The sequence below is a fragment of the Somniosus microcephalus genome, chromosome 22, assembly GCF_052327205.1.
Source record: "Somniosus microcephalus isolate GS21.2 chromosome 22, FLI_Smic_1.0, whole genome shotgun sequence".
NCBI lineage: Eukaryota > Metazoa > Chordata > Chondrichthyes > Squaliformes > Somniosidae > Somniosus > Somniosus microcephalus.
In genome coordinates, this window is record NC_141008.1 from 2028616 (window position 1) to 2044214 (window position 15599).

Sequence of the window (15599 nt, forward strand, 5' to 3'; positions counted from 1 at the left end):
TGCGGTGGAGTGCAGAAGAGCTATACTGCAGCCTGCGAGTGGGAGGAGGCTATTGCCGCGTGACTACAGAAGAGTCTGGAGGGAGGAGCCTCATCACGTCTCCTCCAGGAGCATGGTGCCCAGGACCCACATCCAATGTCGCAAAAAGTTCAACGACCTCACTCGGGTGGTCAGGGTGAGTGGCTGTTGTTCAATACCTCTCCATCCCTCCATCTCAACCTCACTCTATGGCCACAGGGTCTGAAAAACCCAATGCCCAACACTTATCCAACATGAAGATTCACCAGACTGATACCTGGGATGGCAGGAATGACGTATGAAGAGCGATTGGGCTTATACTCGCTGGAGTTTAGAAGAATGAGAGGGGATCTCATTGAAACTTATAAAATTCTAACAGGTCTAGACAGACTAGCTGCAGGAAGGATGTTCTCGATGGCCGGGGAGTCCAGAACCAGGGGTCACAGTCTAAGATAAGGGGTAAGCCATTTAAGACTGAGATGAGGAGGAATTTCTTCACCCAGAGAGTGGTGAACCTGTGGAATTCTCTACCACACAAGGCAGTTGAGGCCAATTCATTAAATATAATCAAGAAGGAGTTAGATATATTTCTTAAGGCTAAAGGGATCAAGGGATATGGGGAGAAAGCAGGGACAGGGTACTGAATTTGGATGAACAGCCATGATCGCATTGAATGGTGGAACAGGCTCGAGGGGCCGAATGGCCTACTCCTGCTCCTATCTTCTATGTTTCTGTCTCTGACCTTCCCTTTTGTTCTTTCCTTCCCTCATCCCTTTCCCTGCCCCGACACTTGCTTAAGCATCTCTTACATCTCTAACTTATTCCAGTTCTGACGACGGGTCATTGACCTGGAACGTTAACTCTGTTTCTCTCTCTACAGATCAAAAAAGTTCAACAACCTCACTCGGGTGTTCAGGGTGAGTGGCTGTTGTTCAATACCTCTCCATCCCTCCATCTCAACCTCACTCTATGGCCAGAGGGTCTGAAAACCCCAATGTCCAACACTCAACCAAGACCTAGGGCCATTTCATAAAGCACACACGCACATTCCACACCTTGCACACATTGAGGGCTATTCAACTATGGGAGGCACAACAGGCAAGATCTTGGCGGCACATTTACTCAGACACCGTCATTTTTCTTGCAGGCTAAGCTATGTCCTAACAGGCCACAGCAGCAACAGACAGGTGGAGGGCCACCTCAGCTGCAACCACTCAGCGATCTTGAGGTGTGCGTCCACAGGATTGTGGCAATCCAGGTGATCAGTCCCGTCACCCCTGGAGAATTTGACCCCGTTCGGGACAGCAATGGTAAGTTCATCAGCTTTCTCTCCTCTCTCATTCCACTTGTCCCTCACAACACCAGCCTTTGACACTTTCAATCCAACTTAGTAAATCGCTGCACTCCTTCCTCCCTTACTGCCCCCCTGTCCTGACGCTAAAGCCACTCTTGTACCTCCCTGTTTTCAGATGGTGATTCACCAGCTGAGGAGACGGGCCCTCAAGCTGCTAGTGGGAGTGAAGCCATAGGCGAGGAGGAAGAGGAAGCCAGAGCCTCAGCGCCACCCTCTCCCAAGGAAGCCCATGTCCACACTGGGACCACAGCTTCCCTGGAGGGGAGCAGGGGTGAAGTGTCTGATGAAGGTGATGCTCTGGGACCCAACAGGCTGCAGCAATGCAATGGGGGTAGGGAAGCTCGGTGTCCTTCTCCCCAGAGGGAGTGTAGGCCAGCGAGTCCTGCTGCACTGGACGCAGAGGAGGAGCGGCTCATCGCTGAAATGAACCCCCAGGCGGTGGACAGGCACACTCAGCTCATGGGTGCAGTGGGAAGGGTGCCCCAAAGCATTGATGCACTGGCGAGGAGTGTGGAGCACTCCGCTACAGCACAGGCAGACACAAGTTCTGCTTAGTGCTGCAATTCAGTCACTGGCTGCCGTGATCCAATCTCGGACTGCTCTCCTGCAGTCTCAGATTGAGGCCACGCAAGCACTGACTGCTGCCATCATCGCTGGTTCGGACACATTGACCCGGGGCTCTCACGGTACCGCAGCAGGCCAGCATTCTTTGCTCCAGCAGATTGCTCCGGATGCTGAAGTGCTGCCCCGTGGGAGTGCCAGTGTGTTGGTCAAGCAGGGAGGTGCTGTCCTCTCTCAGGATGACAGCATGCCTGCTCCCACCACTGGCACTTCCCCATTGCACTTGCCACCAGCTGTAGCCCAGACTGCTGCTGCCTATGCAGATTTGGTGCAGTCTGCAGCCGAGCCCCCCAGGCCCAGAGCTGGTCGAGGCCGTCCTTCAAGGGCATCTGAAGTCTCAGGATCTGACAAGCAGCAGCCTTCCACCAGCGTGCTGCAGCCACTGGGGCCCCATTCTGGAGGAGCAGTAGGGTGGGAAGGGGGCAAGTGGCCAAGGGAAGGAGATCACCCTCGAAGGGCAAACAGTAGGAGGTCTGACAAAATGTTAGTAATGTTTTTATTAAAGGCCGAGGTTCATGTAATTACTTTTGTTTAGTGTTTTGGCCATTACCTCCAGGTTGTGAGAACCAGTTATGTTAACTAATGATGTGTTGTGTTTGTTTCTATTAGTTTGTTATGAATAAATGACACACAGTTTGTAAAACAAAAAGTTGTTGTATTCAAAATGTACATGTTTGGCCTTTGGAATCATTGCTGCCTTGGCCAGCTATAGGGATTGCGGGTTGCTTTTGATCATGTTGTTCTCTATGCCAGAAACCATTTCCTGAGTAGGGGCCTAGCGGCGTCTTGTTATCAGCCGTTGATGGACGGCCCTTGCAGTTTCAACATTGTTGCTGATCATCCTCCTCCTCCGGTGGTGCACCAATCCCTGGTGGCATTGGCTGGGTCCTGAGGATTGCCAGGTTATGAAGAATGCAGCAAACAACTATGAAGAGGGAGACTCGCTCAGGCGAGTACTGCAGGGCTCCTCCCGAGTTGTCCAGACAGCAGAACCGTTGCTCGAGGACGCCGATCGACTGCTCAATGATGTTCCTGGTGGCGAGATGGCTCTCATTGTACCACAGCTCAGTAGGGGTGTTGGGGTAATGGAGCGATGTCATGAGCCAGGTGCAGAGTGGATAATCCTGGTCTCCGCAGAGCCAACCACCTGGCTGTTGCACTGCCTGGAAAAGCTCTGGCACACCACTCTGGCGCAGGATAGAAGCATCGTGGCTGCTGCCAGGATCGCAGTCATTGACAGCAAGTATCAGCTGTCTGTAGTCACACACCAACTGGACATTAAGCAGTCGAACCACTTGCGGTTTCAGAAAACCTCTGCATTCTTCTGCGGTGCCCGCAGTGCCACATGCGTGCAGTCAATGGCGCCCTGCACTGCCCACTAACCTTGCAAAGCACGTTCATGGTGTGGCACCCTACTAGTTAGTTTGCCAATTGGCAAATGACCCATTTATCCTGACCCTTTTCTGTTAGCCAATCCTCTATCCATGCTAAAGTATTACCCTCAACACTGAGCTCTTATCTTGTGCAGTAACCTTTTATGTGGCACCTTATTGAATGACTTTTGGAAATCCAAATACACTACATCTACTGGATCCCCTTGATCCAGCCTGCTCGTTACATACTCAGAATTCTTATACATTTGTCAAACACGATTTTCCTTTCTTAAAACAGAACATAATAGTAGCAGGAGCAGGCCATTTGGCCCATCGAGCCTGCTCTGCCATTCAATAAGGTCATGGCTGATCTACCTCATCTCCACTTTCCAGCACTATCCCCATATCCCTTAGTCAAAAATCCAGCGATCTCGGTCTTGAATACACTCACCGACTGAGCCTCCACAGCCCACTGCGGTGGAGAATGCCAAAGATTCACCGCCCTCTGAGTGAAGACATTTCTCCTCCTCCGTCCTAAATAGCCAACCCCTTATTCTGAGACCGTGACCACTGGTTCTAGACTCCCCAGCCAGGGGAAACCTCCTGCCTGCATCTAGCCTGTCAATCTAAGAATTTCATATGTTTCAATGAGATCACCTCATTCTTCTAAACTCTAGGGAATATAGTCCCAGTCTACTCAATCTCCTCATATGACCAACCCCCAGCCCAGGAACCAGTCCGGTGAACCTTCGTTGCACTCCCTCTATAGCAAGTATATCCTTCCTTAGGAAAGGAGACCAAAACTGTCCACAATACTCTAGCTGTGGTCTCACCAGGGACCTATATAATTGCAGTAAGCCATCTTTACTCTTATATTCAAATCCTCTTGAAATAAAGGCCAACATACCATTTGCTTTCCTAATTGCTTGCTGTTCCTGCATGTTAACTTTCGGTGATTTGTTTAAAAAGGACACCCAGGTCCCTCTGAACACCACCAACATTTCCCCAATCTCTCACCATTTAAAAAATGCTCTGCTTTTCTATTTTTCCCCTACCAAAGTGGTTAACTTCACATTTCTCTACATTATATTCCATTTGCCATGTTCTCACCCATTCACTTAGCCTGTCTATATCCCCTCAACTTCAATTCCCACCGAGCTTTAGATCTGCTAACTTGGATATATTATATTTGGTCGCCTCATCCAAATCATTGATGTAGATTGTTAATGGCTGAGGCCCACTAGTTATAGCCTGCCAGCCCAAGAATGACACATTTAGTCCTACTGTTGTGTTAACCAATCCTCAATCCATGCTAGTATACTACCCCCAATCCCAAGGACCCTAATTATGTTTAATAACCTTGTGTGGCACTTTATCAAATGTCTGCTGAAAAACCAAATGCACCACATCCACAGATTCCCCCTTAACTGTGCTGCTAGTTACAAACTTACAAATCTCCAACAGATTTGTCAAACACGATTTCCCTTTCGCTAATCTGTTGACTCTGCACAATCCTGTTATTTTCGAAGTGGCATGTTGAGTTCAATGAAGAGGGACCAAGGACCAAGGCAGCTGAATTACATTCTAACTTTGTATTTGACACCAACATGATTCTTGCTCGACCACATTTACTGACCCATGGAGCTGCTCTCCACTCCTTCCATGTATTGAAGATGCAAGACCTCACCTTTCCCTACATTGAACCCAATGTGCCACTGACCCATGATCCTGGACAATCCATGGCCCAGAACACACTACCCACACAGTCCCAGTTTGGGGGGTTTGGATTGAAATTTTTCAATCTGCATCATTGCCGTGCGTCTTGCAGAAGCCCCACAGTCCCCACTATGGATCTACCAGCACCTGTCAGTGGGTGAAACGTGGGCCCTGCCCCATTACCACTAACCATGGGCCACAGTGGCTTTGGTTCCATAACCATCATCTTTCCCATAATTCAGGTCACATCTTGAAACTAGACCAATGAAAAGCAGAGCATTTCTTTCATCAATACTCCTGTCAGAGTTCTGTGCAGCAGTTCAAGCACCACCTGGCTTTGGGAAATCTCTGCTGACTGATCATTGTTCACTCCACATTCTCCAAAGTCAAACTCAAAGTATCCTGTATTGTCTAAACTAGTTTCTCAGCAACTGAAACTAGACTAGCCAATTGATAATGACCTACCTTATCCTATTTATTCCCTCAATCCCAGACTTCCTGTGGAGGTTGTCCCCACAATAAAAGCTCCTTCAGGCACCAGTGATTCTGGGGAAAGCCTCTTGTGCAGGAGTTCCACTCCACACTGTGGCCATCACACCCCACATTGAGTGGGGTGACTGGATTAACGCTTCCTACAGTTCCAGATCAGTAAGGATAAGAAAGGCCACGACGTCTCCACCCTCAATTGATGTGCTAATACTCCCCCTACTGCTTTATTGAATTGACTGGAGTTTTGATCGATACTGGAACTGGATTCCAAACCGATGCTGGAAGGTTGTTCACAGCAGCTGTTGAACACCAGGAGTGAGCTTTCCACTACTGGTCTAGCGAGGCCCAAAACAACCCAACTAGTGGTTTAATAAAAGCAGGAAATACTCAGGTCAGGCAGCCTCTGTGGAGAGAAACAGAGTTAATGTTTCAGGTCGATGACCCTTCATGGGAATGGGTAAGAGTTAGTGATGTAACAAAGTTTAAGTACAGGGGCAGGGAGAGGTGTGTGATCGATCAAGACAGCCAGGCTGGTGCAATGGGCAGACAGATGAAATTTAACAAACGTGCAAAGTGAAACATTTAGTGGGAAGAACGAGGACAGGCAATATAAACTAAAGGGTACAATCCTAAAGTGAACAGAGAGACCTGGGAGTATGTGTGCACAAATCATTGAAGGCAGCAGGGCAGGTTGACAAAGCAATTAAAAAAGCATATGGGATACTGGGCTTTACAAGCAGTGGCATGGAGTACAAAATCAAGGAAGTTATGATGAACCTTTATAAAACATCAGTTGGCCTCAACTGGAGTATTGTCTCAATTCTGGGCACCACTTTAGGAATGATGTGACGGCCCTAGGAGAGGGTGCATGGAAGAATGATTCCAGGGATGAGGGGTATCAGTTACATGGATGACTAGATAAGCTGGGGTTCTTAGTGCAGAGAAGTTTCAGAGAGCAGATTTGAGAGGTTTTCAAAAGCATGAGGTGTCTAGACAGTAGATAGAGGGGAACTGTGGCCATTGGCAGAACGGGCCAGAACCAGAGGACACAGATTGAAGGTTAGTTGTAAAAGAACCAAAGGGGACATGAAGAAAAACCCATTGTGTTTTTTTACTCGGAGTGGTTAATAACTGGAATGCACTGCCCGAAAGGTTGGTGGAGGCGGATTAAATCGTGGCTTTCAAAAGGGAATTGGATAAGCAACAAATAAAAAAAATGCAGGGCTACAGGGAAAGGGCCGAGGAGTGGGACTAGCTGAAGTGCTCTTGCAAACAGCAGGCACGGGCTCAAGGGTGACAGCACAGAAGGAAGCCATTCTCTGAATACAAGACCAGGGGTCATGTATAACAGGAGTTTATTGTCCAACAGACACATCTACATTTCCATGGAGCTGCACTCGGAGCCCACCCTGCGGCGATGGTCCATTTTCCACATGGCAACAGTCCCGACCAACAGGGCCACGGAGAGCAGAGCTACCCCAACCGCTGCTCCAGGAAGAACACGGGAGGGGGAATCAGCAGCAGCATCTGTGGGGAGAAGGGAGGGTTAGATAGGCACCACTTACTCCATCACTAGACAGTAGCAGGGGCCTCCTTTACCTTTCTCTTCCTGGTGGATCCCAGCACCCACACTCTCATCTTCCAGGAAAATGATGGCTCCATCAGAGGTCACCAAGGACCCAGCCCGGTCATCGGCACTCCTTCGCCTCTCTGGGGGAGACAAGAGACAAGAGTTCAAGGTGGGCAATTCAATGTGCAGCTGTCTGAAGCCCTGAATCAGGTGTACAATCCGATGGCCCAATGCAAAAACCCTCGGGCAGTGAGTACCGGAGAGAGATTGGACTGTAGTTAAACACTGTTCCCTCACTGTCAGACTAAGATTCACTCCTGATTCTCAGAAGGACCCGCATCAACCCAGCAAAGTTTGCAGTCGTTGACGGGTCCAATGGCCAGGCTGGTCTCCTGGGGGAAAGAGACCCGTTTTAAGCACTAGTTTGACGAGCGGATACACTGGACATACACACATTGCCCAGGACTCCCCGCCCCCAGATATCGGTTCAGATCCACCCTGGAACTCCTGGTGACAGCAGGATCAATGTTCAAGGCCAGAGATGGATTCCATTCAGAACTAGTGCAAGATGTGCTCAGAGCCCCTGAGCCAGATTGCTATTCTGCTGTAGACTAACTGGGATAGAGTTGAGCGGGCAGATTGAGGACACTGCTCCTTTGCCCAGTGTTGGGCCCTTGCTGAGTGAGCCCAGTATCCAGATGCCCCACACCCACCCCTCCCCATCAGGGTTCAGTTTCTAGTCAGATCCCAGCTACTTACTGGGGCTGCAGGGAGCCGTGCAGTTCTCTCGGGTGGAAGGGAAGCAAACCTCAGCACTGCAGTGGAAGTGAACCTGGAAAGAGACAGTGCGGTTTGGTCAGTGCCACAGCTCCCAGTCAGGAGATTCATGCTTCTACAGTCAAAGGGTCAACAGGGGCCTCCTCACTGTGAGCAAGACCCAGGGAACAAGTTCAACCAAGAGAGCCAGAGAGAAAGACTGAAGGAAACTCACCTCCCCGCTCAGAGCCCGGCCCGAAACTCGGTCCCAGAAAGCGAAAGTGCTGACTACAAACCGATTATGGTGAGTTGGGAACGGCAAATGGGAAGCGGCGTCTGCCGGGAGGAGGCGGGTTTTGTAATTGTCTCCAGTAAAGGGGCACCTGGAACAGAGAAAGAGCGGGTTATATGGAGAGGGCACCTGGAACTCCCAACTACAGAGTTACAGCGGCACATCAAAGCAAAGTCCCGAGATTAGACTAGATAAAGAAACCAGTCCATTCAAGTCACCAATCGTCAACCTGGAGCTCAGATTGGTTTGATTATTGGCCGTTCCTTCACCCAGTCCATGTCGCCCCCCTCCCCAATCACCAGCGTGCCCCAAGGTCCCTCACTCGCTGCCTTACCTGCCCACCAGGAGGTCCCATCGGAGCCCCGAATGCGGCTCGGGGGTGGGGGTCGCCCAGCAGTCATTGAGCACCAGCACAAGGGACGGATCGTTCCGGTTCAGGACTCGAATTTCCACAAACACGGGGTCCCGGAGCACACTCAGGATCGGGTAGTCACTGGCCACGTACCAGCTCTGGTAGTCACCATCTGCAAAGAGAAAGATGAAGGACGGCCACTATTTGGAGAGAGAGCCTGAAGTTGGACACTAACCATCAGCAGCACTCGCTACCTCTCGCTATTCTCAGCTCCAGAACCAGGATCCCGGCCTTAGTGGCAGGCAGTGGCGGAGAAAGGCTGTAAACTCGGGGCTTCACCTGCAGTTCAGACTCCTGGCTCCCCTTGTAACTGCACTGGACATGGAGCCTGCAAGAGAACGGACACGGCTGGAGAATTCAACTCCTCACCTTCTCTACCCGCTCCATGTGCTCCCAGTCTCACCTGAAGGGGCTGTCCCGGGTCACCGATCCCAAAGCTCCATCCAAGATTTCAAACTGACCCAACACATCCGTTTCATAGACGGCGTTCACCCCGTCCAGCTACAAGAGACAGAAGACCATCATTACAGAGGACCAGGAGTAGACCGATTGCAGAGAAATTGAGCAAGTCTGCCATTGCCTGATCACATGTAGCGTCTTTAAGGGCTCCCATTGCCCTTTAGACCCCCTCTTTCCCACCCGACTGACAGCCATTGATGGGGCTCCCAGCCCACAATACCTACCCGCTGAGTAGTGCCACACTCAGTGACTGCGAACTGAAAGAGCACAGTGTCTGCAGAGGCCACGGTCGGACTGCACTCCGCTCCGTGTCCATCCTTCAGATGGACCGTTGTCAGGTCTACAGGAGGCAGCGTCAAATCCTTGGAGATGGCGATCAGGACCCGCCCATCCTTGGTGCACACTGCAAGAGAGTCAATGAAAGGCGGTTAGTTGCTGCACGGGGAATGGCAAGGGAACCGTTACCGGGAGGGGGAGAAACTCCGCCCAGCTCAGCACCAGCTTCTAGTTTCCTTCTCTCCCCGTCCACTCCCCAATTCTCCATCTAATGGAGACGGTTCACCAACTCCATCCCTACTGGACTGGTTATATTCAAGACCTGCATCAAATCCACACCCTGTCCGGTCAGTGCCAGCCAGGGACTGATCTTCACTCTGCCCTCCTATCCTGGGGCGCAATTCAACCATCAGAAGTCCCAAGTCGCATAGAGAAGGAAGGAGAGATCCTGGGTCAGGATCTCAATGATCAGACTTTCAAACTGTAGAAATGAACACAGTTCGTAAACCCGCCAGCTCCCGGACTGGAGACTCCAGCTAATGTTTCAGGACAGGAGGAGAGAGGATACTGTCCAGGGAATCCCCAGTGCAGTTGGATTGCGGCTGGTCCTGGGAAGCCCTGGCCCAGAATATAGGCGAGCCGAGAATACACCCACCTGGCAGATTGTGGAGTGAATAGAAACACGGCGGCACATCCCGGCTCCCGGCATCAAAGCAGCAGCCTCTCCGCACACACTCACTGCCTTCAATTCCCCCAAACCCGCAGTCTTGGCGGAATTTGGGAGACAGCCAACATTGATCGGCGGGGAGAAGGAGAGAGGGCGGCTGAGATGAACAAATTGTAAGAAAGAACAAGCCCAGAACCCGCAGCCCCTCCATTCTAACAAGCGAGGCTCCCAGGTAAGTGAGGCTGTAGAGCCGACTCCCCCTTTTTTTCCCCTGTTTAACCCGTAGTAAATGAATGGTCTGATTGGCCCACGGGCTCCCCATGTGAACCCGCATTCCCACGGGGCACACGGAGATATTGGGGCCTTGTTTAAACTTTTTTTTCTTTTTTTGTGTCACTCTTTTATTTAAATCTAGTAATACTTGTTACAATACATCAACTTCATAATAAATCCATTACATTCATTGACCACAATAAAACAAAGCCTTAAAAACAGCTTTAGGACTAACAGTACAAATGCAGTGGTAAATTTTACAGACAAATCAACAATATTAACAGTACAGGTCCCCATAGTGAAAAACAATTTTACACCAGTCCTATTGGCAATCTAGTAACTCTTCATTTTGGCTTGGTATTACCTGCTGTCCTTTATTTAAATTTTAATATTCATGTACAACATTACTTATACAACTCATCAGTTACATAGTAAATCCATTACATTCATTGACCACAATAAAAAGGATAAAGCCTCGAAAACAGCTTAACGGTCAACAATATAAATACAATAATACATTTTTACAGGTAAATCAATAATGTTTACAGTACAAACAGCCACTGTTAATAAACCAAGAAAAGAAAGAACCCGTATTCGCCAGTCCTACTGGCATCGTTGAATCATTCAGTCATTCATTCCTCTGTTCGTTCGCTCAAGTGTAAATTCCATTGTGAATGTCTGCGTGCGTGCGTGTCATTTGTCTCCCTGCGTGCGTTCGTTCATCCGTCCAGACAGGCCTCACACTCACCCAACAGGATGCCGACCTTCATCCTGGGGAGCGAATTTGAAGGGGCTGCTCCTCGATTTTTGGCTGCACTTCAGTCCCACGCTCCTGATCTTCGGTCACCCGGTGCGGAAGGGAGCGGGCAGGTCGGGGGACCTCCTCGTGGGACTGCTCCTGGGCCTGGCCAAAGTGGCCATTAACTGGTCCAGGCAGCGGGCGGTCCAGGGGGTTGTTCGGCCCGACTGCCTGCCTCTCTTCCACGGCCACGTTCACCCCTGGCTGGCCCTGGAGATGGAGCACGCGGTGACTGCCGGCACGCTCGAGGCCTTCCGAGACCGATGGGCACCGCAGGGACTGGAGTGCTGCATCACCATAAGGAACAGTACTTTAATTTAATTTGTTCAATTTCCTTTTAACCTTTTTTAAAGTTACAGCACATGATCATAGAATCATCGAATCATAGAATGGTTACAGCGGGGAAGGAGGCCATTCGGCCCGTCGAGCCCGTGCCGGCTCTCTGCAAGAGCACTTCAGCCACTCCCACTCCCCTGCCCTTTCCCCGTAGCCCTGCACATTTCTTCCCTTCAGATACTTATCCAACTCCCTTTTGAAAGCTGTGATTGCATCTGCCTCCACCGCTCTTTCAGGGAGAACATTCCAAATCCTAACCACTCGCTGCGTAAAAAAGTCTTTCTTACGTGGCCTTTGGTTCTTTTGCCAATCACCTTAAATCTGTGTCCTCCGGTTCTCCACCCTTCTGCCAATGGGAACAGTTCCTCTCTATCTACTCTGTCCACACCCCTCATGGATTTGAACACCTCTATCAAATCTCCTCTCAATTTTCTCTGCTCCAAGGAGAACAACGCCAGCTTCTTCAGTCTTTCAACGTAACTGTACTCCAGACTGGGGAATGAGGTTGGTCAGGTGGAGCAAGTTTCAGTAGGTGAACATTTAGGGAACAGTAATCATAGTATCATAATGTTTTGGTTAGCTATGAAAAAGGACAGAGAGCAATTGAGAGTAAAAATGTTTAACAGGGGAAAATGCAACTTCAGTGGGATGAGAACGGATCTGGCCCGGCTAAACTGGAATCAAAGATTGGCAGGAAAAACTGAAATGAACAATAGGCTGCCTTTAAAGAGGAAATAGTTCAGGTGCAGTTGAGGTACTTTCCAACGAGGGGGGAAGGCAGGACAACTAAAGTCAGGGCTCGCTGGATGATGAAAGAGATAGAGAATATGATGAAGCAGAAAAAGAGCGAGTTTGACAGTTGTCAAGTTGCAAATGCATCTGAGAATCAGGCTATTGAAAGAAAGGTCAGAGGAGAAGTGAAAAATCAAATGAGGGGCAAAGAGAGGGTATGAGAATAGAATTGCAGCCAACATGAAAGGTAATCCAAAAGTCTTCTATGGCCATATAAATAGTAAAAGGTAGTAAGAGGAGGGATGGGGCTGATTAAGGACCAAAAAGGAGACCTATTCATGGAGGCAGAGGGTATGGCTGAGGTACTAAATGAATACTTTGCATCTGTCTTCACCAAGGAAGAGGATGCTGCCATAGGCATCGTAAAGGAGGAGGTAGTGGAGATAGTTGATAGGATAAAAATTAATAAAAAAGAGGTATTAGAAAGGCTGGCTGTATTTAAAGTAGATAAATCACCAGGAGTGGATGGGATGCATTCTAGGATGCTGCGGGAATTTAGGGAGGAAATCGTGGTGGTACTTGTAGTGTCCGTGTGTAGATAAAGACACTGAAGACAGGAGTTGGTTCATAGGTATTTACTAAGCAAGTCTGGGGGGGGTTCTAAAGGATATTACACAATACACAGGCTTATATAGCCCAAGTGGCAATTACCGGCATTACCCACACCTGGGGCTCTTAAAGGCACATACACCACAATTGCTCTTAAAGGCACATACACCACAATTCCTCCCCTTCTAGCTAACTAGTACATCATATTTTAACTAATTATTAATTACATGTTATATGTAAAATAATATACATTGCTGTATTAATTAATTATAAGTTAGTCTCTCAGGAGGCTTCCGGACTCGGTCCGGATAACGCCTCGGGGGTGTAGTAGTTTCTGGTGGTGTAGTAGGTTCTTCTGGCACGGCTGATTCAGCTTGAAGGCCAGTGTCGGGTTCATCGGGTTCCAGTATCACCGGATCGGAGGTAGATATGGGTAGCTCTACTTCATCGTTAGATGTATAGAGTGGTGGTGTAGGTTGTCCCTTTTCGGATGATTTGATGATTTGGTCAGCATGGCGCCTTATTATGCTTTCTCCGATGTCCACGGTATACATTAGTGGTCCTAGTCGTGTGCAGATAGTTCCAGGCTGCCATTTCTCGGTACGGTAGTCCCGGGCCAAAACCGGTTGGCCTATCTGGAAGGCCCTAGTTGGCCTTTTATTCATGCCCTGAAACTGCCGGTTCTCCACATCCCTTCGGATGTTGGACTTGACCAAATCCAGCCGGCATCTTAGGTTTCTATTGTAGAACATCATGGCGGGAGTTTGGTTGGTAACCATATGTGTTGCATTCCTATATGCAAATAAGAAGTTATCCACCTTGTGCTGAAGTTTTATGTCTTCATTACCCATGGCCTTTATGGCCTTCTTGAAGGTCTCGACAAACCTTTCAGCCAATCCATTGGTGGCGGGATGGTATGGGGCGGACGTGTAGTGCTTTACCCCATTGTTCTTTAAGAACTTTCTGAATTCTTCGGACACAAATTGCGGTCCATTATCAGAACATATCTGTTCCGGCAGCCCATTCCTGGCAAATATGGTCCTTAATACTGTGATGGTTTTTTCCGTGGTGGTGGAGGACATCTTGGTTACCTCCGGCCACTTGGAGTGTGCATCAACTGCGATTAAGAACATTGAGTCCATAAATGGACCAGCAAAGTCGATGTGCACCCTTTGCCAGGGAGATGAGGGCCACTCCCATGGATGTAGAGGGGCCTGTGGCGGAGCATTTTGGACCTTCTGGCATCCTAGGCAGCTCTTGGTCATGTCTTCGATGTCTCCATCGATACCTGGCCACCATACAAACGCCCTAGCTAGGTTCTTCATTTTCACTCCACCCAGATGCCCCTCGTGAAGCTCCTTTAGCACTTTATCCTGGAGTTTTTGTGGAATCACCACTCTGGATCCACACATCAAGGTTCCTCGGCACACTGACAGCTGTTCTCTTCTTTGCGAGAATGCTGGCAACAGTGGTTCGCCATGTGCTGGCCATCCCTTCACTGTTAAATCGTAGACCCGTGAGAGAGTAGGGTCATTTCTTGTCTCCCTTTCAATGGCAGAATTTGTCACTGGTAGACATTCCACTATGGTAGAGTGGAATATCTCTACTGGGTCTACTGTAGGTGCCTCTTCTATCGTTGGCAACGGTAGGCGCGATAAACCGTCAGCATTCCCATGCTGTTTTGACCCTTTGTATTCAATGTTGTATTGGTGTGCCCCTAGAAAAAGGGACCACCTCTGTAGTCTTTGTGCCGTCATAATGGGGACACCTTTTTTAGGGTTGAATATGGAGATGAGGGGTTGATGGTCAGTCAGCAAGGTAAATTTTTGTCCGTGTAGGTAATGGTTGAATTTCTTCACTCCCCATACCAGGCTGAGTGCTTCCCTGTCTATCTGGGCATAGTTACGCTCAGCTGAGTTCAATGAGCGTGACGCAAAAGCTATCGGCCGTTCCGAGCCATCAGGGAATCTATGGGACAATACCGCTCCTATGCCGTAAGGGGATGCATCGCACGCCAGTCTGATTGGTAGTGATGGGTTGTAATGAGCCAAAACTTTCTCGGATGTGATTAAGTCTTTACATTTATGGAAGGCACGTTTACAGTCTTCGTTCCATTTCCAAATCACTCCTGTCTGTAGAAGATCATTAAGAGGGTGTAGAATAGTTGATAAGTTCGGTAAAAATTTATGATAGTAATTTATTAATCCCAGGAATGACCTTAATTGTGAAACATTTTCAGGTGCTGGGGCTTTTATAACTGCTTCAATTTTTTCAGGTGACTTATGCAACCCTTCCTTATTAATTATGTGGCCAAAATATGATATCTGATTTTGGAAAAATTCGCACTTGGGGCGATTTGCTCGTAGGCCCCGTTCTTTCAGCCTAGTGAGCACCTGCTCCAAATTGGCAAGGTGCTCGTTGTCGTTTTCTCCTGTTATAAGGATGTCGTCCAGGTAGCATTGAGTCCCCGGAATCCCTTGCAGGACTTGCTCCATAGCTCTTTGCCAGATAGCTGGAGCTGATGCTACCCCAAAAACCAGTCGATTGTACTGGTACAGGCCTTTGTGTGTGTTTATTGTGAGATACTTTTTAGAGGTCTCCTCAACCTCCATCTGTAGATATGCCTGTGCCAAGTCAATTTTGGTGAAACGTTTCCCTCCGGATAGTGAGGCGAAAATATCTTCTATCCTCGGAAGAGGATACTGTACCGTGTGAAGGACCGGGTTTACAGTCACCTTGAAGTCCCCACAGATGCGAATTTTTCTCTGTTCCTCAGAGTTATTTTTCAATGCTTTTTTCATGACTGGGACGATGGGTGTTGCCCATTCACTCCAATCTATTTTGGAT

The 15599-nt window shown here is 48.9% G+C and overlaps 1 protein-coding gene across 1 annotated transcript in view; it reads right to left on the reverse strand.

The window, feature by feature from the left end:
- Positions 1–6946: 6946 nt before the first annotated feature.
- Positions 6947–15599, reverse strand: part of LOC147101980 (uncharacterized) — a 64401-nt gene continuing 55748 nt past the window's right edge. Inside the window, exons 9-16 of the mRNA XM_085965088.1 lie at positions 9285–9463; positions 9005–9102; positions 8796–8929; positions 8524–8713; positions 8133–8280; positions 7901–7973; positions 7171–7281; positions 6947–7056 (exon numbers count right to left, since the gene is read on the reverse strand). Coding sequence (XP_085821214.1) covers positions 6947–7056; positions 7171–7281; positions 7901–7973; positions 8133–8280; positions 8524–8713; positions 8796–8929; positions 9005–9102; positions 9285–9463 — 1043 coding nt within the window. The remainder of the gene's footprint in view (positions 7057–7170; positions 7282–7900; positions 7974–8132; positions 8281–8523; positions 8714–8795; positions 8930–9004; positions 9103–9284; positions 9464–15599) is intronic.